Source organism: Anomaloglossus baeobatrachus, chromosome 1, assembly GCF_048569485.1.
Source record: "Anomaloglossus baeobatrachus isolate aAnoBae1 chromosome 1, aAnoBae1.hap1, whole genome shotgun sequence".
Taxonomy (NCBI): Eukaryota; Metazoa; Chordata; class Amphibia; order Anura; family Aromobatidae; genus Anomaloglossus; species Anomaloglossus baeobatrachus.
The window spans coordinates 573,359,500-573,386,116 of NC_134353.1; the positions used below are offsets into that span (position 1 = coordinate 573,359,500).

Here is a 26,617-nt window from a genome sequence, read left to right on the forward strand (position 1 = left end):
CCATGGGCAGGCGAAATCTTGGGGTCAACACAGTAAATTATTTCCTCTGGATGTTGCTGGTCTTGATCCAGTGCCTTTTTTCGGTTTGCAATTGCCGTCCTCTTTCCCTGCTTCGTGTGGATGACACGTTGATTGTTGTCAGTAGTATCAGGGGATGTGCTGCCAACCATTTGCATGTTGTATGTGGACAGAATGATCTTAAGGCTGGTTTCAGACGCCCAGGTTTAATCAGGTACCAGTCACACGCATGTTTATGGTCACACGTGTGTCATACGTCTGTTAGACGTGTGACATCGTGTTTGCATACGTGTGACACGTACCGGGTAAAACACGTGTCTCTGCAATGAAAAGATGTTCTATATTTACCTCTCTCCAGCGATGCTGTCTTCTGCTCTGCTGCCTCCCGCTCCTGACCCTCACTCATTATTTTCATTGATTATTCACTGCCCGAGGATTTGTAAGCCAGAGCATCGCGGGGACAGGCTGGGTACAGCACCGCTGGGGACAGCACTGCCGGGGACATCGCCAGTGACAGGTGAGTATACAGCAGTTTGTGCAGTGACATCCAGGGGGTCATCGAAGTTCCCAATGAACATTCATGAACCCCTGGTAGTCACCATTGTGACACTCGCTGTAGCGCAGTTGTTACAGGGGTGTCATCAGGAGGTCATCAGAGTTCATTGGGAAATCCGATGACCTCCTGGACGTCCCTGCACACACACTGCTGGCAGGATACTCACCTATCACTAATGATGTCCCCGTCGATGCTGTCCTCGGCGGTGCTGTCTCCAGCACTGTCACCGCGATGACCCTGTTCCCAGCAGCTCACTGCAGTGAGTAATCAATGAAAATAATGAGCGGGGGTCAGGAGCAGGAGGCAGCAGAGCCGGAGACAGCATCGCTGGATACAGGTAAATATAGAAAATCTTTTTATTTAAAAACCCGTGTTTTCTCTGGTCCGTGTCACACTGATGTCACACGGATCACATCAGTGTGCGGTCCGTGTGACACCCGTGCTGCCGGAGAAAAACGGACACATCTCCGTGTAAAATAGCGGGGTCACACGGTCCGTGTGAAAACCCGGCCGTGTGAGTACACAATAGGGTAACATGGGTACGTGTGACATCTGTGTTAAAAATGGATGTCACACGTATCTAAAACCCGGACGTCTGAAACCAGCCTAAGGCTAAGTTGACATGAGTGTATAAAAAAAATTGTTCTAATTTCGTCCAGAAAATCAATACTTTTTTACGTGTTTTTTAATCTATATTCCATCCATTATGTATGTGTATTTATACATAAGCAATGAATAAAATTTGTAATTTTAAATGCAGTTATATTAAAGAGTAACCACCGTTTCAATTTTTATTTTGTAAATCAATAGTACACATGAAAATAAGAAACTATGCAATATATCTTATCATGAAACTCTGCTTTTTTTTTTTTCCCTCAAGGACTGATCATTCATTTTCAAAATTCTCAGTTCACTGGTAAAATCTGTATTTGATGAAGACAGATTTTTACATTACTGAAATCAGGGTTGGGACAGGGTATTTTGGTGTCTTGGCCAAATGACCCTTATTGCGCCCCCACCACTGCACAGCTCTCCGCCTCCAAGCACAGCAATTGGTCAGATAAGATAACAGGACTCCGAATGCACACCCCTCCTTTCCCTCTGATGGGTCAGGTACCAACCTCTGATGACCATTTCCACTAGAATTGTTACCTTTTGCACCAAAAAATACCAGCAAAAGTTAAAAAAAACCTGGTGTACTCTAGAGGGGAGGCTCAACAGGGAATGCAATTTGAAAGTTGGATATAAAATCATTCATTGTTCGCTGACCATTTGCACAATACAAGGGACAAATAGAAATATTCATCCTTGACGTACTATATTTTAAATATTAGACCCAAAGATAGTCATGGAAACTAATATAGCTTAACTGTATAGGGAGACGTTTGATTTCAAATAAGGTTTCCATCATTTGGTGGATATGCTAAAGGAAACTAAACAGACCCCTATTATAAATAGTGTGATATGTCTGATGGTATTAATTACAAAATGATGGTCCATTTCAAAACAAATACAGCTTGTGACAAAACTGGCGGTTTTTCTGATGCCGTATTTTTGTACAGATAGTGATTTTGGTGATGTATTCTATTTGTGATGGCTGTGCTGGTGCTGTATTCTTGTACTACTACTACTGATGGCTCTGCTGAGGTATTGATGTAGTGATGATAGTTTTGCTGATGTATTTATCACCAAAACAATCATCAGTACATGAATACAAAACTTCAGAACAGTGATACAAAATCATCAGTACATAAATAATTTACAAAGCCATCAATAGTAAATAAATATGGCACCAGAACCATCATCAGTACATGAATACGGCACTAGAACCACTATCAGTACATGGATACAGCACTAGAGCCATCATCAGTACATGAATATGGCACCAGAACCACCATCAGTACATAAATTCACCATAATCACTATTCTTATATGTCTACAGCACAAGAATCATTGTCCGTATATGAATACATTAGCTTAACCACCATAACTACTTGGATACACAAACCAAGCTTAGCGTAGTTATCAATTGTAGTCAGATCATACATTTGTAGCGTATGCACCTACAACTCCCTGTATGTCCTTAACAATGATAAGGAGATGGTATGAGTTGCTGCCAGCCATCATCACACTAAGCATAAAGGAACCACAATAGTGATGAAGCTCAGACAGTATCACAAATAAACATTTACATCCAGGCAACTTATATGTGACATCTTCCCTAATTAAGTCATTCTGTTTCCTTTAGTCTTGTAGAGATGCAATGATGATTTTTCATACCCACAGCTCATCTCTACAGACTTCCATCTCCAATGGTCTTCTGGAGTACATTTCCACATGGTGCCCTTAAAAATAAGAGTGCTATTAAATTGCCCCTTGCATAACAATGTCTGTCCATACTGTCCTAAATAAGCCTGGTACATTATGTGGCCTCCAGAATGTCTGCTCTTATGAACTACACCCACCTCACTGTCCCCCTTAGTGAGCTATAAGCATTATCAGTTGTAACGCCACATCGTCCGCCTTTATGAACCACGGCCTTTATCATAACTTCCGCGTCTCTATTGTTCTTCCTTATGCTCTCAATATCTCCACACTGACCCCCGGACATGCTAACCTCTCTCCATACTGTGCCCTGATTTCATGCTGCCTTCTCTCCATATCCATTATGTATCCCTTTTCCACACTGTGCCCTCATACTGCTCACCACACTGCCCTTTTCAAACTGTACGCCTTCCTCACACTGTCCCCCTACACAGTATGATGTCCACCACAGCAACCCATACAGTATAATGGCCCCCACAGCCTTTTATATACAGTATAATGTCTTCAAAAGCAACACACATAGTATTATATCCACCACAGCCTCACAATATACAGTATGTTGTCCACCACAGGCTCCTATACAGTAGATATGATCACCAGAGCCCCAATATAAGGTCCCCAAATAGCCCTCAATAAAGTATGGTCACCACAGTCCCTTATACAGTCTCTTATAAAATACAATGTCTCTACAGGCCCCAGTATAATGTGCTCTACAAGCCCCCATATAATATGATGATGTTCCCACTTCCCACAGCCTAGTTATATTGTCCCCCACAGTCCGTCCCCAGTGTAATGTCCCCTACACACCCCCTTATACAGCTTTGGCAAAATGTAAGAGACCACTTCCAAGTTTTCAGTTTTTCTGATTTTTATCTTTATAGGTATATTTTTGAGTAAAATGTAAATTGTTCTTTTATTCTATAAACTACTGAGTGACAACATGTCTCCAAATGTCCAAGCAAAAAAAATTGTATTTTTATTTTCTGAAAATGAGAAATGGTCAAAATAACCAAAAAATGCATTGCTTTTAGACACCTCAAATAATACAAAGAAAACAAATGGTTTTGATGTGGTGGGCCTTCATTTACACATTGATTGACCTAGCTGTGTGGAAAGGCACATTGTCCTGCTGGAAAAAAACAGGCCTCAGAGTTGGGGAACATTGCCTGAGCAGAAGGAAGCAACTATTTTTCCAGGATAACCTTGTATGTGGCTTGGTTCATACATCCTTTCCAAAGATGTTTGTTGAATTTTCTTTACCTAATTTTCAGCTTTGCCCAACACCTGGTCTTTTAATGGTTAGACGGAGACCTGGAGAGGCGTACAAGCCACAGTGTTTTGCACCCACTGTGAAATTTGGTGGAGCATCGGTGATGATCTGGGGATGCTGGAATTGGGCAGGTTAATCTTTGCTCCTCCACCTGTAACCCAGAGGTATAGGCAAATTGCTCATCCATGAGATTTGCCTTGGCACCACTATCCAGAAAAACCTGAATGGAAACCTCATGCGCCTTCATGTTCACTTTGGCAGGCAAGAAACGCTGAGTGGCCATCATAGAGGAAATGCGTAGGTCAAGGCAGGAATCCCCCCAATCCCCCTGAACCTAGCAGTTTTACGCGAGGCGGCCTTTTTTGGGTACAAGAGGACATGATCTAATAAAATGCTCTCTTTTACCGCAGAAAACTCTCTGTACACCTGAGATGTCCCCCCCCAAGCTACATGGGCTCAACTGAGGACTCAGGAAGCACCTCTGAGGCTGATGCCCTGTCCAACATGGACATGGTATCATAAGACCTCTGGCGGAACCGGCGATCTATACAGATCACTAAGGCCATCGCTGACTTCAGAGAGGGAGGGGTCTCATACATCACTAAGACCTCCTTGACCCTCTTAGATACACCCTGAAAAAACTGGCTCTTGAGAGCAGGGACGTTCCACTACACATCAAATGCACAGCGCCGGAAGTCAATGCAGTAATCCACCACCGGACGATTCCCCTGTTTACGTTAACGGGTGGATCTTGGCCTCGGCCAATGACACCTTATCGGAGTCATCATAAATGAGTCCAAGAGCGGGAAAAAACCACATCCAGTGACCCGAAAACGAGGGAATCGGAGGCCAGGGAATATACCCATGCTTGTGGGTTTCCACTAAGCAAGAAAACAACAGTTCCCACCCTCTGAGCCTTATTCCCGGAAGAAAGTGGTCGCAGTTGAAAATAAAGCTTACAGGCCTCCCGAAAGGAGACAAACTGACTGCGATCACCGGAAGCGGCAATTTGGGGTCAAGAGCACTGGCCGCCAACCCGGTTTGCACCTCCGGAGGAGACATGGCTTGCAGCTGAACCACCTCCACTTAGATCTGCTACCTGGAGAGTTAAAGCCTGCAGCTGCTTAGCTAGACCAGTGACCGGATCCACAAGAAAACATAGGGTGAGCCAATGATAATGTCACGGGGTATATGGAGATAGGACAGGGGCCTTTAAACTGGCCTTCAGACTTGCAATAGGTAGGTTTGATGGTAATCAGGTCCAAGCCCCCAGAATGAGGTGCTCACCTTTCTGCAGGGATTAACTCCTGCAGAGCTGAAGACCAGTGAACCTGAACCAGCCGATGCTCGGCTCTGGCTGAACAAACCAGAAGCCTCGGGTTGCTTGTCAGACTCTGTAGTGTGAACAGAGTCTGACGCCACCATGCCAGGAGATGTGTGCAGAGCTGAATACCGCATGACATGAGGTGGATAGCTGACGTGGCCTCCACAATCGCCCAACCTTAACCCAATGGAGATGCTTTAGGAAAAGTTGGATCATAGATTTATGGCAAAGCAGCCAACAAGTGCTCAGCACCTCTGGGAACCTCAAGATTGTTGGAAATCCATTCCAGTTGACTACCTGATGCAGCTGCTTGAGTGAATGTCTAAGGCTATGTGCACACGTTGCATAGTGTCACTGCTGAAAATTCTGCAGTGATTTGGCAGTGTATGTGCGTTTCAAAACGCATGTATTGTGACTGCCGAATTGATGCAGAATTCATGTGCTCTGGATGCTTTCTCTCCCTATAGACAGAGTGGGAGCAGCATCCAATGCGCACAAAATAAGTGACGTTGCTTTATTGAACGCAGCGATTCGGCAACAAATTGCAGCATGTAAATCTCTGCGTGCGGATGGAATTTGCACAAGTCACAAACTTTGCTGGGGACACAGGACGCATGTGTTTACGCTGCAGTGCAAAGCGCTGCGTAAACGCATTGAAATACACAACGTGCGCACATAGCCTAAGAGTGTAGAGCTTTAATCAGAATAAAATGGCACTACTTTGAGAAATGTAAGATTAAATACATATTTGTGATTGTTTCCTTACTCCTTGTACACATTCCAATAACAACATTGCATTAACAGGTATGTCCAAACTTTTGACCAGTACTCTGAAAGCATTTGAGGTTCACATTTCTTAAAGTGGAAAACCCCTTAAGTTCCTTTATAAGATGCTACCTTTGACTGATACTTTGCCAAAGGAAAAATATAAAATGTGCGTGATCTTTAGATGTTCTATATTTTTTGTAAAGAGTAACACATATATCCCAAAGACACGCTGGTAAGTGTCTATTTCACGTCACTCATGTAGTTTTGTGACCTTACTGTATCTCTATGTTGCTCATTTACAGATACAAATTTTCCTATTTTACCACTTCTTTTACTTTTTTCATTGTTTTATATGCATATTAGTTTTATTTTTCAGTCTTGAAGTAATTTTTGACTTTCTAATGTTAAGTGATTTTATGGATTTGCTTTTAGACATGGGGTCCTTATTCTCTAGAACGATGGATGAAAACATGAAAAAACAGCAGGAATTCATGTTAATGAACTCACAACTTCAGGTAAGTAAATCTTAACTATATCTTCATACAGATGTAGCAAGCGCCAAAGATCACCAGACTCCTATGTGTAGTCCACAATATCTGCATGTCAGACCTCACTTGTTAGGTTAAAGGATTAGTCTCATTTCTGTGGAAATGGCAGTATCTTCTAGGTGTTGGCCATCAGAGGCAGGGGTATGAGAACAGACAAACGTGGTGTTTGTATAACATCCACTGAAATGAATTTGAAATTATCTGGATTTATGAAAAAAGAAGAGCTGTTACTTGAGCAAGCTATGCTATTGGAGTAACTCCCTAGTTGTAGAAATGGCGTAGCTCACTATACTACACTGTTGGAGTTATGCTAGCTATGGTGGATATGCAAACAGCGTAGCGCAAACAGGGCTGGCTGTTTTAGAAACCTCGCCTCTGGTGATTGGAACCTACAAAAAGTTATATTCTTTTTGTCCATGAAAGGGGCAGAGATGGGAATAACCATTTAAGGATTGATACATCTGTACATACCATTAAAAGGGAACCTGAACGAATAGCAAAACTCTATAATAAAGTGTAAATTATAATTAATACAAAAGGTATAATCAGCTCACTTATCCCAAGGGTGCTAAGTATCTGAATTCCACAGCATAAACAATTCAAAAATTAGTAATCGATCCAGCACCTCCATAAAATGCAAAAGTTTTACTTCATCTGATTAAAAACATATCAAAGAATGTGGCATGACCATCAGAATTACTGTTCCAAAGACAAATACAATGAGTTGACACGTTTTGAAGGAAACCTTCTAACTCATAACCTCTTAGCTTATGAGTAAGAAGGTTTTCTTCGAAACGCGTCACCCTATATTGTATTTGTCTTTGGGATAGTAATTCTGATGGTTATGCCACGTTCCAAATGTTGTAAATTGTAATTAATCTGATAGAATTCCGCTCTGCTTTTAATTTTTATCAGCAGACTATAAACGTCTGCTTACAGACAATATGTGCAGTTGGTACTCCTTTTGTTCAGGACACATTTTACAATATACTATAACATTGTCTAAGACCTCATTCAGATGTCTGTATTTCAAATTTGAGTTCTATCCAAGATATTCACTGATAGAACACAAACCCATTATAGTCTATGGGGCAGGGTTGTTCACAAAAAGAAAAGGAAACATCCTATTTTGATCCTAGTGGGTTGCACCATGCTTGTAATTTATTTTAACAAGTTCCAATTCTGGGTTCAGAAACTCTATAGTTTTACATTTTAGATACCATTCTATGTTTCAAAAGATTACCGTATTTTTCGCTTTATAAGACGCACTTTTGTTCCCCCAAATTTTGGGGGAAAGTAGGGGGTGCGTCTTATAATCCGAATATACGGGGGGGGGGGTGTATATATATATATATATATATATATATATATTTATTTATTTATTTACACACTACAGAGTCCAGGGGAGGTGGGGGCAGCTCTGTAGCTCTGCTGGGGGGCTTGTGAAAGCTGGGAGCGGCAGCGTTTGATCTCCTGCACCGCACAGCCGCTGTCCACCACCATGGTGCTGAAGGCGCACCGCGGCGATGGGCTGGGGCAGCAGTGTATATTATATCTGCCTGCGCCCTCCTTTGATTGCACATGCCCCCTCCCCCTGTGTTAGCTATGGCCCCCATGCTGCTGCCCATAGTAAAATAATAAACTCTTTACTCACCTCCTCCAGCGTGTCTGCCCGGTCTCCCTCCTGCTGCTGTGATGATTCACGCAGAGATATCACTCTGCCGTGCCGATCACATGACCGGCCGAGAACCTGGAAATGCAGGAGGCCGGAGCTCAACCCCGAGGAGGGGGACACGAGACAGAACAGTGCTGGAGAACCAGGAAATGCAGGAGGCCGGAGCTCAACCCCGAGGAGGGGGACACGAGACAGGACAGTGCTGGAGAAGGTAAGGAAAGAGTTTATTTTACTAAAAGCAGCAGCATGGGGCGATATCTAACACAGGGTGCTGTGTGCCAGCAATAGTGGGCCGTGTGCAGCCACAGTGGGCCGTGTGCAGCCACAGTGGGCCGTGTGCAGCCACAGTGGGCCGTGTGCAGCCACAGGGGGCCGTGTGCAGCCACAGGGGGCCGTGTGCAGCCACAGGGGGCCGTGTGCAGCCACAGGGGGCCGTGTGCAGCCACAGGGGGCCGTGTGCAGCCACAGGGGGCCGTGTGCAGCCACAGGGGACCGTGTGCAGCCACAGGGGGCCGTGTGCAGCCACATTGGGCCGTGTGCCAGCCACATTGGGCCGTGTGCAGCCACAGGGGGCCGTGTGCCAGCCACAGGGGGCCGTGTGCCAGCCACAGGGGGCCGTGTGCCAGCCACAAGGGGCCGTGTGCCAGCCACAGGGGGCCGTGTGTCAGCCATAGGGGCCGTGTGGCAGCCATAGAGGATGTGTGCCAGCCATAGGGGACATGTGGCATCACTGGGGGACGTGTGTCAGCACAAAGGGGCTATATTCAATATAAGGTGGCCATATCCAGATTAAGAGGGCTAATTTTAGGATGGGGGGCTATGAGGGACATATACCCTATATGATTTGTTAGACGGATACTGGCATTGTAAGACGAACCCCATTTATTAAAAAAATCTCTATTCCTTCACCAAATTTGGAGGTGCGTCTTATAATCAGGTGCGTCTTATAAAGCGAAAAATACGGTAATTTTAAAGATGACTTGTCATCTCCTCTAACATATCTGTTTTAGTAAATAATTGTATTCCCCATAACATAAAAAAATAATTCTGGAATAGATTTTTAAGAAGTTGATATTGTGCAGTTTCTCTTATATTCCTTCTACAATGACCCAAAGCACACCTCCAGATTATGCATGAACTATTTAGGGAAGAAGCAGGCAGCTGGTATTCTATCTGTAATGGAGTGGCCAGCCCAGTCACCAGATCTCAACCCTATTGAGCTGTTGTGGGAGCATCTTGACCGTACGGTACAGAAAAAGGACCCATCAAGCCAATCCAATTTGTGGGAGGGGCTTCTGGAAGCATGGGGTGAAATATCTTCAGATTACCTCCGCAAATTAACAGCTAGAATGTCAAAGGTCTGCAAAGCTGGAATTGCTGCAAAGGGAGCATTCTGTGCCGAAAGCAAAGTGTGAAGGAGAAAATTATTATTTCATTATTTCTAACCTAGTCAATGTCTGGACTATATTTCCTATTCATTATGCAACTCATTTGATAAATAAAAGTATGATTTTTCATGGAAAAGATAAAATTGTCTGTGTGACCCCAAACTTTTGAACTGTAGTGTATATATGTACATATTTAAACTTTCATACAACTAGTAGGCCTTATTTTAGACTCACATTTCCTGTTCTTTACAGACTTTTCAACAGTCTCATTATCATCAAAGACAGGAAATACAATGAAAGGAAACCTCTTAATCTGCAGTGAATAACACATTCACAACAGATGAACGTCAGAGCTCACCCACAACTCACTGTGACCTTTGCCCAGATTAGAGCATACCCAATTAATACTTTAATACAAACAAACAGGGTCTAAAGGGTGCTTTACACGCTGCGACATCGCTAGCAATCTCGTTAGCGATGTGACACTCCAGATCGCAGATGCGATCTGCCGAGATCGCACATAAATCGTTTTTATAGCGCCGGTCACATATGCGATCTCGGCAGATCGCATCTGCGATCTGACGTTTCACATCGCTAACGAGATCGCTAGCGATGTCGCAGCGTGTAAAGAACCCTTAAGTCATTCTTTTTTGCAATGTCCAAGTGAACAATATGAAGTAGGAGTCTTAATATTATCGTGGACACAAAAGGTAATAATGGCTGCAGAGCGGACTAAACCTTTTTGTTTTCACCTCTCTGGAAGATATTAGCAATGAAAAAGTTTTAGGACCTAATGAGTTAAATTTTAAGTTCAAGTGGGTGTTTTTAGATAGCATTAATTGGGGAAGTGTACTTTTTCTCCCTGCATGATTTGACCAATCATAAGCAGGCAACAACACATGTTTTGACCAATCATAAACAGTCACGAACACTCAGAAGAACACACCCCTCTGGTATTGATAAATCGCGGCCACAATGTCTGTTTTGTAAATCTGAATAGGGTTGTTTATGCAGCACGCACATGGATTTTATATGTCCAATTTCCACCTTTGGGGAAGTTCCATGTTCAACATTTAAGTTTTTACTGTCATCTGTGAGCAGCATGATGTAGAGGGCTGGGAAACAGATTTCAGCAATATGTCACTTGCCAGTCTGCAAGCTGTTATTTTGATAAAATTACTGTTTTCCATGCTGCAGATTTACCAGTTCTTTGAATGCTGAGCTTTTATAAATCTGCTCCCACCATTGATTGGCAGCTTTCTGTGTGTACATTGTGCATAAACAGAAACCTGCTAATCATTGGTGGAGGCAGGGATATACAGAGCAGGGGGACTATATGGCATGTGACAACTAGTCCTCCAATAATAATGTATTGCTGGTAAAACAGTGATTTTATTAAAACTACAAGATATAGCCTAGTAAGTGATACATGGCTAGAATCAGGCTCTAAGCCCATATATCATGCTGCATTCAGATTAAATAGCAAAAACCTGGTGATAGATTCCCTTTAAATATTACAGTGGAACCTCGCTTAACGAGTAACCCAGTTAGCGAGTATTTTGCCTAACAAGCAAAGCTTTCTGTAAATTTGTAACTCTGTTTACGAGAAAGCCTTGCTGTACGAGCAAAATACTCACCGCACACACTTCCGGTTCCGTACATCCACCGCGCTCTAACCCGCTCTTGCAGACCACACAAACACACACAAGCACGCACAAACACAAACAAACACGCACGCACACACACATATTATGCTCACCTTACCTTCCGTTCCCTCGCCGACTTCCTGGAACTTGTATGTATCAGGTAACCAAGGCGACCGATGCCGGACCTTCAGCTCCCAGCACGCCGACGTCAAAGGCAGGAGCCGCTTGCCTCTGATTGGCCAGCGCGCTGCCTTTGAGTAGCGGCTGACAGGGGAAGGTCCTTTCTCCACAGGATGTGTATCCGGTAACCATCGCGACGAGGGAGGCACTTCCCCTGTCAGGCGCTACTCGAAGGCAGCGCATCGGCCAATCAGAGGCAAGCGGCTCCTGCCTTTGAAGTCAGCACGCTGAGTGCGGAAGGTCCGGCATCGGTCGCCTTGGTTACCCGATACACGTCTTGTACGGGCGAAGTGCAAGTTCCAGGAGACCAGCGAGGGACCGGAAGGCAAGGTGAGCATAATCTGTGTTTGTGCGTTCGTGTTTGTGCATGTGTGGAATGGTACAATAGGGCACCAGGATGGGACATTTAACAAGTTGTGGAACGAATTGTCTGCATTCCAATGATTTCCTATGGGAAATCTTGCTTTGCTGAACGAGTAACTTGGTTTACAAGCACACCCCCAGAATGGATTGTTCTCGTTAACCAAGGATCCACTGTATTATGAAAAGCTTTTATAATTTTCAATAGAATGTCTACAGTTTTTGAATAGTGTTTTATATTGTTTTGCATGAGTTGAGGTGCAATACAGCATCATATAAACTGCAGTTCTTCAAGAATTTCTTTTCAAAAAGATGGAAAAGTATATATCCAGCCAATAAGTGATTCCACAGGAAGGAACTCCCTTGTAAATAGATAAGTGGCACAGTGCTTCTACAGGAAGAGATAAGTAATGATTAACTAGGTATGTAATGGATATGACATTTCAATGAAAATTTTCATGTGAGACAGTTAAAGGGCTCCTATCAGGTGCAATATGCACCCAGAACCACAAGCAGTTCTGGGTGTATATTGCTAATCCCTGCCTAACTGTCCCTGTATACACTAGCATAGGTAAAGAGAGCTTTAGAAAAAGTATTTCTAAAGATCTTTTATCATATGCTAATGAGCGAGGGCAGTAGCCCTAAGGGCGTTGCTTCCCTTGCTAGTCGCCTCCATTAGCATGTTAATACGTCCTTGTGGGCGTGCTAACATGCTAATGAATGCGCAGCTTCAGCGGATGATCTCACATCTGTCCGCCACCATCGCCGCTAGATGCTGGATTTCGGCTCAGTGCGCATGATCCCAGAGTTTGGGTCATGCACACTACTTCAGGTTGAAGCCAGGACGCAAACACCCGGCTTCATAGTGCGCATGACCCAAATTCCGGGGTCATGCGCACTGAGCCGAAATCCAGCGTTGGACGCAATGGTGGCGGAGAGGTGAGTGAGATCATCCTCTGACGCTGCGCATTCATTAGCATGTTAGCACACCCACAGGGGTTTACTAACATGCTAATGGGGGCGACTAAGAAGGGAAGCAACGCCCTTGGGGCTACCTCCCTCGCTCATTAGTATACGATATAAGATCTTTAGAAATACTTTTTCTAAAGATCTCTTTATCTATGCTTGTGTATACAGGGATGGTTAGACAGGGATTAGCAATATGCACCCAGAACTGCTTGTGGTTCTGGGTGCATATTGGACCTGACAGGTTCCCTTTAAAGGGAACCTGTCAGGTCTCCTGTGCACCCAGAACCACAAACAGTTCTGGTTGCGTATCTATGATCCCTGCCTAACCGTCCCAGCATATAGTAGCACTTATAAAAAGTATTTTTAAAGATCATTTATGAGCTGCTATTTGGCCTGTGATTAGTCGTAGGAGAGTGAGTTCCATGGCTAGTCAGCCCACTTAGCATGTTATCACGCCCCTGTCGGCTTGATAACCTGTTTTACAGTGCCCAGCATCATGGGAGTGTGGTACAAAGCCACGCATGCGCTAGGCTTTCTACCCGTCAGCATTGAGCTTTTTTGACGCCTGGTGTATGCGTACCCAGCTTCAAAGACTCTCACCGCCAATAATCGCCCGCACTTCTGGTCATGGGCACTGCTCCGCTCTGAAGCCAAGACATATACACCCAGCTTTTGAGATCTGCCCATGACCGGAAGTACGGAGGACTTCCGATCATAGGCAGTGAGCGCCCTATATGTGTAGGCTAAGCAAATGTGAGCAGATTAGTCTTATCATCGATTCCGATAATATACATTCTAGATTCGTTCACAATGGGTTTGAGAGCTGGTGAAAGAATTTTTTTGTTTCTAAACTTTTAGTTCACAGGCTTTTTTTTCTTTTAAGTTTTACAACTTTTCTCATTACTTGATGATTTCCATTAAATTCATTAGAGAGAGGAAATCATTTTGCAATTATTTGACTCTTGACATGGTCATTTTCTCCTTCCTTCAGCCTATTCCCTCTGTCCATTTAAATTATCATCCCATCATTACTAATCGATTACTGGACCATTCAGCTGTTTATTATATATCATCTGCTATCTAATGAGCTAGCCTTGCTGCTAACCATTAATTTCTATGTGCCTCTTCAAAAACCTATAGATTGTGTAGCGTGTTTACCGTAAAGTAGTTTGCGTAAGGTCAGATATGTCTTGCAATATACCATTATCCATACTAGCTGAAATTAGAATTTTTCAAGTTGATTTCTAGGTCCAAATTGGGGGGTGTCAACATCCAATTATTTTTTTTTACATTTGAACTTTAGGTGGTGTAGTATTCTGAATTCTTGACTTTAAGTTCCCTTGGGGGAACCGGCTTTACGCCCATGATCTATCCTAACAATAGTACTAAAAGTCATTGAACACAGACAAATACAAATATACCTGTTACATTAGCTAGGAATGGAAAGGTCAAATGTTGATGTAACAATGACGAACAGAAGAGAGCCTGAAACCAGAGGTGACATTCTTAAGTTATTAGCGCTGAAAAGCTGAGTCTCCACATAAAGCGCTGCAAGTTCACAGATTCTCACCGGTTGGAGAATTGCTCACTTTCTGTGTCAACTTTCTGTCCAGCAACAAAATAATTGCTTGTATGCCTGTGTCACTGAGATCGTTATCTGGATCCTGCTAATTTGATCTTATCTGCCAGTAATTGTTCACATTTTGTCTTCATTATCCCTGAACCACAGCTGTCCAGCCTACGTAGTCACTCAAAACAGTCATCATTAGTTAGATAAGTGAGTGGAAATACGAACAATCCAAAATGAGGATAAAATGGTTCCTGTCAAAGAAGATTTTCTAGTATCTGCAGTAGTGGAATTATTTTTGGCTCATCATTAATGCACTTGAAGAATTATGATAAAAGTACAGTAACCTTTATATGTTCTAAAACTGTATCTTTGCTACTTAAACCCATAATATATATGATCTATTCTACGGTATATATCATCAGCGTTTGTTCATATACGTCATACTGATCGGGCGGGGTACTGCCTGTGTACTTGTGTAATGAGCTACAGAAGCCTATCTGACATACTGTAGCTCCCTCTGTGAGCCCACCGGGCTATCATAGCTCCTATATTAGTCTAGGGCCATTTGCCCACGTTGAGCATTTGGTGGGTTAGTGAAAGCCAAAACCTGGAGTGGAACAATCAGAGTATCATGGAAACCCGGCACCACTTCTGCATTTTTTATCCACACCTGGTTTTGGCTTACAAATACTGGGGGAAAAAACTCACCAAATACTCAACGTGCGTACGTGGCTGTATTAGGTTCAGTGAGAGGTTGGCTCTCATAAAATGCCTGTCAGTGTTATACAGACCGGCATAATACACTGCTGTATAGAAGTATTGCATATACTGTATATTAAATGAGCAATCACACTTATTTAAGTTCAAGTTCCTCAGTGAAATAAAAAGAAAAGATAAAAAAGTAAGCATAATAAAATAAAGCAGAAATTGCCATTTTGCCTTACTAATTTTTCTGTTAAGTAACTCATGAAAAATAATATTAAACAAAAGTACACATAATTGGTATTGCAAGTTCACTACGCTATAAAAATGTTCTGTTGTTTAACTAATACAGTGAGTGCTGTGGGAATAAATGCAAGAATTACCGTACTGTTTTTTGTTGACTGTCTTCCAAAAAATGTGATGAAATAAATGGTCAAAAAACATCACGTCCCCCAAAAGAGTATCAGTTAAAACTCCGAGTCATCCCTCAAAATAAAAGCTCTTACACAGTATAAAAAAAAACAGACTGTGGACAAAAAAGCGCAATAGAGTCTTAACTGGTAAACAGCATAGAAAGGGTTAATGGAAAAACTCACCTATAGGGGTTGTGCCAGTCACAACTCCTATACTGGTGTGATCACAGCTGCAGCCCCGAAGTTTATAGGTACTCGTATATGTGGTTGTAGAAAAGACCGGGTTTCATGCCGCTATTGTCACCAATTCCAGGAGGCAGATAGGGTTAATGCATGTCTTTTATGTAAACAAGAAACAGGTCAACACGTTTCCAAGGACTCAGCCCTCTTCCTCTGGCATCGTTTTTGGGAATTGTTTTTATGGCATACATTGCAGGGCTGTGGAGTCGGAGTCGGAGTCGTGGAGTCGGAGTCGGAGTCGGAGCTCATTTTGGTGGAGTCGGAGTCGGAGTCGGTATAAAATGCACCGACTCCGACTCCTAAAATATATAATAAATTGGGGACAGGAGTGCAATGCAGAATGTGCTGAATATTTTACTAAATAACAACATTTAGTATAATGCTTATATTTAAGTGAAAAATTTATTGTAGTACAATGTGAACATCAGACATTTAATTGTTTTTATGATACAATAATCAAGATATTTGGATAGAACATAAAATATTTATTGGAATACAACTTTAGAACACAAAAAAACTAATAAATTGTAAATATGTAATATATATAATATATATATATATACAGTGTATATACACACACACAAGATATATATGTAATCTACTGTATATTACATAGTGTATTACATATTTACAATTTATTACAGTTTTTTGTGTTCTAAAGTTGTATTCCAATAAATATATTTTATGTTCTATCCAAATATCTTGATTATTGTATCATAAAAATTATTAAATGTCTGATGTTCACATACACATATTCATGTACTACAATAAATTTTTCACCTAACTATAAGCAATATATGTAGGAGTCGGAGTCGGAGCCGGAGTCGGAGCCGGAGTCGGAGTCGGTGCAAGAGAATTTGAGGAGTCGGAGTCGGAGTCGAAGGTTTGGCTTACCGACTCCACAGCCCTGATACATTGTGTGGTAAAAATTATCTGCCAACATGCTTCTCGTCATCAGTATGATTACGGTGATACCACAATACCAAATGTCCATTTTTTTATTTTTTTTATTATTATTATTATTATCATTATTATTATTATGTTAGTGGTAAAAAAAAAAATAAAGTTTGAAAAAAAGGGGGTTAATGGTTTAAGGAGTCAACCTGTCAGTGCTCAGAAGATATGCCGCAATGGCATCAAATTGGTTTGCATGGCTGTCCATCCCAGTAGGAAACCTCTTCTAAAGATGATGCACAAGAAAGCCCACAAACAGTTTGATGAAGACAAGCAGACTAAGAACATGGATTAATGGAACCATCTCATGACACCAAAATAAACTTAAAATTTGGTTCAGATGGTGTCTAGCGTGTGTGGCAGTAACCATGGGAAATTAACATGGGAATTAACACTAGCACACGGTCCCCAGTGCTGAATTGCCTCATCCTTGCTGACTGGTTGTAAACTTTTGCTTGGGCTTCTTGCACCTGGAGGAGATCCACCTTCATGATGGGCATTACTCTCCTGCATGTGGGTGATGTCCTTAATGACACCACTATAGGGTGTAATTTCTGTTTCCCAGGTCTTTTTCACTATATCTAGGTGTCCCCAAGGACAGGAGTTCAAACAGAAAGAACATGGTACAGGCTTGTTGAACTTCCCTGATGGAAAACGGCAGATACGGGAGAAGATAGTCCCAGCCATCCTTCTCTAAAACCTTCTTCAGCACAGGTTTTGGGTTTTATTAAATTTCTCGACAAGACCTTCCGTCTACAGTTGGTTCTCTGACATCTTCAGTTGGGTGGAAGTAACAACAAACTGCAGCACCTATAGTCACTGCCCGCCTGTGTAAGCACACAATCTGGCGGTATTGGGCCGCTCGTCCAATGTCAAGGGATCACTTGATTTCACATACCATGCAATAAAATAGATGACAGCGTCCTCTTGAGTGAAAATTTTCTTCCTTTTTATTCCATCATAGTTCAAAAAAATGCGACGTTTCGGCACAGGATGTCTTTGTCAAGAAAATTTTCACTCAAGAGGACGCTGTTGTCTATTTTATTGCATGGTATCTTCAGTTGGGTGATCTGGAGGACTTTACAAAATTCCCTCATCACTTTACTCATAAAGGGAGTTCCTTGGCTTGTCGGAATCTCCTTTAGTATTCCTTTCCAGGCAAACATGTGGACCGGCTCTCTAGCTATGCTTTTCGAGGAGGCGTTTCTTAGGGGTACCACTTCTGAGAACTATGTCGCATAGTCGAGGACCAGCAGAATATATTGATGTCCTCATGCAAACTTGGCCAGTGGTCCCACTAGATCCATGGCCATTCATTCAAAGGGCACCTCTATAATAGACAATGGCACTAGGGGACTATGGAAGTGAAAGGTTGGAGCAGTTAGTTGGCAGGTAGGAAAGGATCTCCAATAGCTTACTATCTCTCGGTGAGGGCCAGTAGAATCTCTGAAACCCGCTCTTGTGTTTTATCTATGCCCAGATGACCACACAAGACATGTGAGTGGGCCATGTCCAAGATCCTACACCTATAGTGCCCTGGTACCAACAATTACTCTATTATCTCCTCTCTCAGCTCGGTAAGCCAGTATAATAAGTCCCCATTTACCGAAAAATGTAGGTACTGTAGTGCCTGTCCCCGCTCCGAGGTCCCGACGGGGGCGCCCCTCCTCTGACCTACCCGGTTCCAGCGTGGTGTCCATATGCACCCCCGCTCCCAGTCTCCAGCAGGGGCGTCCTCCCTCTCTCCAGCTCCACAGCTTCCTCCCCTGCTCTGGGCCCTGCCACAGCCTTCTCTCACTCCCAGGCTGCACACTCTGCTTCTGTGTCTGTTCCTAGGGTGCGCTTGCAGCCACACCCCCTCTCGTAAAGGGCCGGTGTCTCATTACCCGGAAGCTGTTCCTAAGGTCACCTGCAGTCCCTGACAGAAGTTCTGTCGCTTATCTATGTTATGTAAATAAAAACTTATAACCTGACTTTAAACTCTTCCATTGGTTTTATAAATTACTCTTTTGAAAGATGGAACCCTCCCAAATTTGACCATTTAATGAACACAGAAAGGTCAAATTTTAGCAAGACAAAAGTTTTGTCGCCTTATCATATAAGGCACCCCATCCTAGTTTACATCCTCACCTGTGCTCACTTAATGATCGGTTAATTAGTGGATGTGTATAAAAAGAAACCCAGCACTCCAGACCTTTAGTTAAACTGCAACTTGACCTCTGACAACATGCGAAAAATCCACCCTGCGACCAAAGCCTTGATTATCAAGAGGCTGAAGAACAGATCCACTGCAGAGGTGGCTGGCACCTTTAATGTGTCTCAGCGTCAAGTACAAAGAATTAAAAAAAGATTTGAAGAGACTGCAGATGTTTTTGACAAGCCCAGGTCTGGCAGACCACACAAGACAACTGATCAAGAGGAACGTTTTTTGGTTAGAAAATCCAAAGCCAGCCTCTCTTCCACTGCAGCAGTGCTCCAAAAGGCCTGGTCACCCCAAGTCCCTAACAGTTTGTAGGATTCTGTCTCGAAATGGCCTCTATGGTCGAATCAGTGTCCAGAAGTCAGCACTAAACAAAAGGCAACTAAAAGACCGTGTGTCATTTGCCAAGTCCAACAGCCTGCTAAACAGATGGGTGATGGAAAGTGGCAGAAGGTGGATTTCTCTGATGAATCTTCAGTTGAATTACACCACAGCCGCTGCAAATACTGCAGGAGACCTACTGGAGACCGTATGGATCCAGAAAACAGTTAGGTTTGGTGGTGGAAAGATCATGGTCTGGGGTTAAATTCAGTATGGGGGTGTGCGAAACATTTGCAAGGTGGAAGGCAATATCAATAGCCTAAAATATCAAGAAGTATTAGCTACCTCTTACATTCCCAATCATAAAAGGGGTTACATTCTGCAGCAGGATGGTGCTCCATCTCATACATCCATCTCTACAACAAAGTTCCTCCTGGCAAAGCAGATCAAGGTGCTCAAGGACTGGCCATCCCAATCACCAGACATGAACATCATTGAGCATGTTTTGGGTAGGATGAAAGAGGAAGCTTGGAAGACAAAACCAAAGAATCTAGATGAACTCTTGGAGGCATGTAAGACTGCATTCTTTACTATTCCTGTTGACTTCATCAATAAATTGTATGAATGATTGTTGAACCGCATGGATGAAGTCCTTCAAGCTCATGGAAGTCACTCAAAATATTAAATTTGCTCTAATAGCACTACAACTTCATTCACCAATGTTATGCAACATATCTTTGTATTAGAAGTTAATTATTTGTTTGAATTTCACATTACTTTCTGTGGGTGACAAAACGTTTGTCTTGCCAAAATCTGACCTTTCTATGTTCATTAAATGATTAATATTTCAGCTTCGCAGCAACTTTATTTTCATAACCTAAACCAAATTTGGGAGGGTTTCAGCTTTCAAAAGAGTAATTTATGAAACCAATGGATGAATTTAAAGTCAGGTTATAAACTTTTATTTACATAACATGGATAAGCGACAGAACTTCTGTCATGGACTGTATTACCTTAAAGGTATTTAAGTCTGCCTCCCCTTACAGGAGGTGCCTGAGTAACGTTGCCTATAGTGCATTGCTATTTCTCAAGTCCCCGTTTGTTAATGTGTCTATTTCCAGTACCAGTCTCTTGTTACTAACCTCTGTCTCGTCCTAGTGCCTGTTCACCTCCATTGCCTGTGTTCCGCCACGTCAGAGTTTTTTACCACAGTGCCATCTGTTTGAGCCATCATCAGACTGTCACCGCACCTGAGCCTTCACCACAGTGCCGTGTCATCTGTACCATCACTTCAGTGCCATCTCATCTCCTCCTTTACCTTGGTGCCACTATTTCTCGGCCTCCTGTAAAGGACATTGTGACTGTATCCATCCGTAAGAGACTACCCCCTCTGGTCCCTGGCTGCCGTGCATTTAGGCCTTCTATTGGAAGCGCCGCACAGACCCTGTATAGTAGTTTGCTGTTGGTCGCTTCCTCAGGGGAGTCAGGTGGGTCCAACCCTGGACGCTCGCCGCCCCTCAGTGAGTGTAAACAGCTACTTGATGTCGGCTCCATCTCCTGAGCTATCCAGTTTATGACAGTGACCGTATCAAACACCCCTTTTAATGTTAGGTTCCTAAGGCTGCTTTCACACGTCAGTCTTTTTCCATCAGTCACAATCCATTGTCTTGACAAAATATTTAGCAGGATTCAGTTTTTTCACCATAGATTTGTATTAACGATGGATTGCGACTGATGGTCTTGCATTGCATCCACCGTGCGACGGAACTTTTGACGCAACCCGTCAAGAGGTATAATGGTTATCTATGGTGCAGGATTCCGCCGTAATCCGTCACACGACGGAATCCAGTGCTGGATTCCGTCATGTTCTACTTTGCATGCCCAGCATGTCTGGCACTCCCATTGGGCTGTCCCAAAAACAAACAGATCACAACGGATCCGTCAAAAAACAGACGCACAACGGATGTAACGGACACGACAGATCAGTTATTTCACAGGATTCCTGTGAACGGAATCCTGTGAAATAACACATCCGTTGCGTCCGTTGACAGCTACAAAACGACGGATGTGTCGTTCCGTCGCAACGACGGACATGGCGAAGTTGAAACGACTGAAGTCTGAAAGTAGCCTAAATTGGGCAGTCCCAAAATTTTCCCCTGTCAGCCTTGAGGGGTGCTGCCTCCTCTTCATCACCAACCAGCACACACAAGGGAAACCTATCAGTACCCAGTTTTGATGGGGCTTTGTTAGGAACGAACTGGCTGTTATCTGAGCAATTAGGGACTCCCACCTTCTGCCACAAATTCCAGATCACAGCAAAGTCCCACCATTATAATTTGATGTAACAAGTCCAGTACCACACGACTCTCATGGGATTCTGTGCCCTGGTTTGTCTCAACTACCACTCTAGCGACAGGGTAGTCTTTAGAGTCCTCATTGATGCAGCAGATACCAACCTTCTTTCCAAGACTGAATCAGAAAGGGAGTGTGGGCCTCACTAGAGTTACCAAACTCCCAAAGTCTAACAGGCCAGTCATTGGCACGTCATTTATGGTGGCAGAATATGCCTGCAGCCCATTGCTGGGTTGACAATCTACACTGCAAGATGGATAGGCATAATAGGAACAGCGTCGCCCTATGCTGCAGTCCAGCGGCTTGGTGATTTAAGGAACAACGAGCGACTACGGGACCTGGGCCGTAACACCTCCATCAAATTATGTCCTTAGCTAAGTCCTTTGGCAATGCCTCAGCCACGCCTTGGGACCTTGGACACAACCCATTTGTGGCTGTAGTCCTCTTCTTTTGGGTATCCACCTCCTGTTGGAAACCCCAGTATGGATATGGCTAGTCCTGTTGCTTTCCTAAGGAATCCTCTACCACCTGGTACCTCTCCCCGAGTCTAACCAGTTCATCCATGTTCCAGGGATCTCCCTGGGCAAGCCATGTCTGCATTGGCCTTGGAAGGGCGTGGACGAACCAGTCCATTAACACCCGTTCCACCATCTGTGCTAGACTGGAAGGCCACTTTCAAATATAATTGTATTAAAAATTCCCTGCTGTTCCCTAACTACACTATGTAACTAGTGTTCTATTTTTTTTTCAATTTCCTGTCTGATAACGAATCGTTAGAGAATCCCATTGCATGCTGGGAAACTTAAAACTGTCATCAGGGAGCAGAATCTGTGGCAGTGACCACAGCCTCTGCCCCCTCCCTGAAACGAATTGTCATAATGACGCTCTTTCCAGAGGCTTGTCTGTCGCTCTTTGTCCCTCCCTGCTCTGGCCCTCCCTGCGCCATGCACTGTGCAATCTCCACCATGCAGAGAGCTCTCTGTTAACATCTTATATCTGTAATGATCAGCCGGTAACTGGGCAGTGTCTATATCCGACATGAAGGATACCAGCCCCACCCCTGTTGGTAATGTGCCGCCCCAGGAGCGCTGATCCTGTTCGGGGACGCCACAGTGCAGGGAATCTTCTGGCCACGGGTAGGTCAAGTTGACTTCTATCGGAATCGTGACGCCACTCTCGGTATTTGCGGTCAGGGGTGACCGCCACTGCAGTTTAGGGGACGCCTGGGGCTGATGTTAGATGCAGTCAGTTGTTGTGGCCTCCCGAGAGTGAGGCTGGCCCCAGGGCCCAGTGTAAGTTTGTAGTACCACAGATCGCAGAAGAACTCACACACAAGCAGCAATGTCTTTCAGGGTTTTTACTCACTTTCAGATGGTAGCTGTGAGTCAACCTGGGCGATGCTATGATGAACCAGGAGGAACCAGGTATCCCTTCGGCTGATGTAGGGGTGACTGCTGACTCGCCTTCCTAGCCCTTCTTGTTTTGAGGTGACCCCGACTTGGAGTCTTGTGGGGATCACCCAGGAAAGTCGCTTCTGCCGTTCTCCCCTTTCTGGCCCGTTTGCGGGCAGCGTGGACCAAGTAATTCTGGCTGCTTGCCTTCTGTCACTTATGGACCCCTCGTTGCTGCTGTAGCTGCGGACTCTGTGTAGGTTGGTGAGACACATACAGTACCCTCACCAGCAGGTTTAGCAGGCCGATTAAATGGGTTCCTGCTCTGGGGACCTGTTTCCCCGTGCAGGCTGGGTCTACCGGCAGTCCCCTTACTCAGCCACCTCTGGCTACTGCCCTAGGTGGTTTTCAGGCGGCACTGCTAGGTAAAAATCAAGAAAAACGGAGTCATGTTCCAATTTTCAATATAAAAGTACAATTTTATTGAATACAAAATCTCATAAAATCACATATAGTAAAAGAAGGGGAAAAAGGGGTAAAGTGCAAAATAAGGAACAGCAGAATTACCGCAAGGAAGTAATTTGGTGAGCACAAGGGTCTGGTGGGACATGAAGCATTCCACAATATAGTCTAAGGGCATTCAATACATCCTACTTCATGCTCCCAGGGTGCTTACACAGTATTGCCAATGCTTAAGTCAGCCAAACAGGTGATTAAGTTACACACCCATCAGTGTAAGGGTCAGCACACCACCTCCGTACAAAGTATCAATATGACACATGACAAAAATAGTAAATCAGTGTATTTAGCCTACCTAGTAGCCCATGTCATACATCCACATGTCCCATGCACGGAGGCTGAGGGAAGACCCAAACACTGCGTGGTAAGGACCATCTAGAGTGCAACAAATGGTCCGGGTATGAGGAACTCAGCGTGCATGGGTGCAAAGCCAGTTAATCCACTGCACACTGCAACCACCATGTAAGTTAGCTGAACGGGTGATTGAATTACACACCAGTCAGTGTGAGGATCAGTACACCACCTCCGTACAGTGGATCACTAAGGCACATGACAGAAGGAGTGTCTGTACATATAGCCTACCTAGTAACCCATGTCATGCATCCATATGTCCCATGCACGGAGGCCGGAGGAAGACCCAAACACTGAGTGGTGAGACAGTCTAAAATGTACCAAGGGGTCTGGGCATGGAAAATTCAGCATACATGAGTGAAGGCAGATTAGTCCAATGCCTGCTGCAGTCACAAGGCAAACACTCGTAACACCAGGTTTGTACAATCAAAAGTGCTCACCCATGTTGAAGAGACTTGGTAAGTGCAGTCCTAAAGGCCCCGAAGCTGCATTTCGCGTAGGGCTTCCTCGTGGGGGCCGTGCTTTTGATTAAGTGTGCCGGGCTATTTAAAGCCCCAAAAGTAACAATGAGATGACTCACACGTAGCGCATGCGCAGCGCGAGCGGACACCCGTAGCGCGTCACTTCCGGCCTCAGAGCGATGCCACGGGTCAGGGAAATCCATGGTGACGTCAGGCAATCTCGCCCACATCACTCGCAGAGACCTTCTGGGACGCGTCCAGGATGCCGGTCCACGGCGCGCATGCGCAAAAGTCATCTCACAAGTAAATAGTAAGTAAAAAAATATAGGAGGAAGTGAATATAGGAACAGGGATCATACATAGAATGACACAGCATTTATATAGCAAAGATGTATAATTACAGTACATATAAGGGCGAAAACAAGTTTTTTACAATACAATGCAAAGTAGGTGCTTTATTTTCGCTCCACAATGATGGCGTCAGATGAAAAAATTGTAGATCCCTAAAACCTGAATAAAAACAGGAAATAAAAGAAATATAAAAAAGATAATGAAAATGGTGAAAAGACACACAAGATTAAGATTTGCTAGGTAGCCTTTCTCCCCCGCCAGCAGCCACTACAGGTGCAGGGTCTAACAGGGTCCTGTTCCTCTGCTCTACCCTCCAGATGCAGCTCCACACCTCCTCCTTTGGCTGCCACTGCACACTCCCCGTCTCCAGTCCCACTACCCACCACTAGCTGGGATGCAAGGGCCACGCCCCCTCCCTGGGTGCGCCCAGGAGTCCCCTCTAAGCTGAGTGTGTGTTCCTGGTTCTAAGTGTCTGTGTGTCCACACCCTAGTCAGCCTCTGGGATTACCTGTTTTGTACTGACCCAGCGTGGGTGCAGTACTCAGTGGTGCCTGACCAGGTCAGGGGCGCCACATTCCCCCTTAGTTACCAACAGCACGCTCTCGGGCTGTAAAGACAAAACATTTAAAGTGCAAAACGTCATAAAAGAATCATAAAACATACCAGGTACCATTTTTCACCACCCTCCACCCACAAGTTTGTTACCCACCCAAAACCCTCTCAGGAGGAAGGTCACCGGTCCTTTTAGCAACCAGGTCTGGGACATCTGTTTTCCCAGACCATTCCTCCAATCTTCCTCTCCTGGGGCTGGTGGTTGAAGACAAGCCCCTCTCCCGTTGAGCTGCATCTTCGGCCACTTCTGGCAGGATGTAGAGGCGGCTTTCTTGGTCAGGGTCACTTCAAGCAAACGTAACCACTTCTTTTGTTGTGGAGAGCCAAGCCCCATAAACAGGTGTGCTCCCTTGTTGTAGGCAAGCCAGGCCCCATAAACAGGCATGCTCTTGGCTTTAGGAAAGCAAGCGCCATCACAGGCATGCTTCCAGGTGGTGCAGAGCCAGGCCCCATAAACAGGCGTGCTCAGGTTGGTACCAAAAAGGTAAAACTTTTATACACTGCGAGAGTTTGTGGCTATAGCCAGTTCATAGCCTAATGGTCCTTAGTAACTGCACAAGCCAGGTGCAAGATTTTGTAAACGATTTCTCACATCAGTTCATGTGGGCACATTCTCTTGAACTTTAACGTTGCAAACTGGTCAACTGTAACTTTCTTACTTTTCTTTATTCCGCCTTTCTCCTCTCACTGGCGCTTGACAATGCTCTTGCGCTGTCATCTGATGCTTCATCTGGATCTGTAGCTGTATCTCCATCTGTAGCTTTGTCTTCTTCTTTGTCTTTTTCTTTGTCTTGCTCTTTATCTTGCTCTTTGTCTTGTTGTGGGGACTTGTTGGGAACGGCAGGGCTGTAGCTGGGATTCCTAGGGCATGGCATTACGTCCAGTGCATACCAGCCTTGTTGACCTTGGTGTCTGGTAAACTCTACAAGGTCTCCCATGTGTAGATCACGGCCAGGATGTCCTCTGGGAAGATGGGACCGGACATCCCGTCGAATCACAAAAATGCCTCCTTTATGCCGGGCGCCACTATAAAGGCGTAGCCGGTCTTCAGGCTGAACTCCTCAACCACTCCGCGGTAGAGAGGACCTCTAACCTGGTACGTGGCTTTTCTGAGGGACTGTTTTTCCTCCAAATCCCAAACTGTCACTTCCTC

At 44.2% G+C, this 26,617-nt stretch overlaps 1 protein-coding gene across 1 annotated transcript in view; it reads left to right on the top strand.

Annotated features, from left to right (window-relative positions):
* The window catches only part of PLGRKT (plasminogen receptor with a C-terminal lysine), a 102,116-nt gene that overhangs the window by 9,572 nt on the left and 65,927 nt on the right, over positions 1-26,617 (top strand). The window contains exon 2 of the mRNA XM_075339742.1: positions 6,694-6,776. Within this exon, the coding sequence (XP_075195857.1) occupies positions 6,696-6,776 (81 nt within the window). The 5' untranslated portion in view covers positions 6,694-6,695. The remainder of the gene's footprint in view (positions 1-6,693; positions 6,777-26,617) is intronic.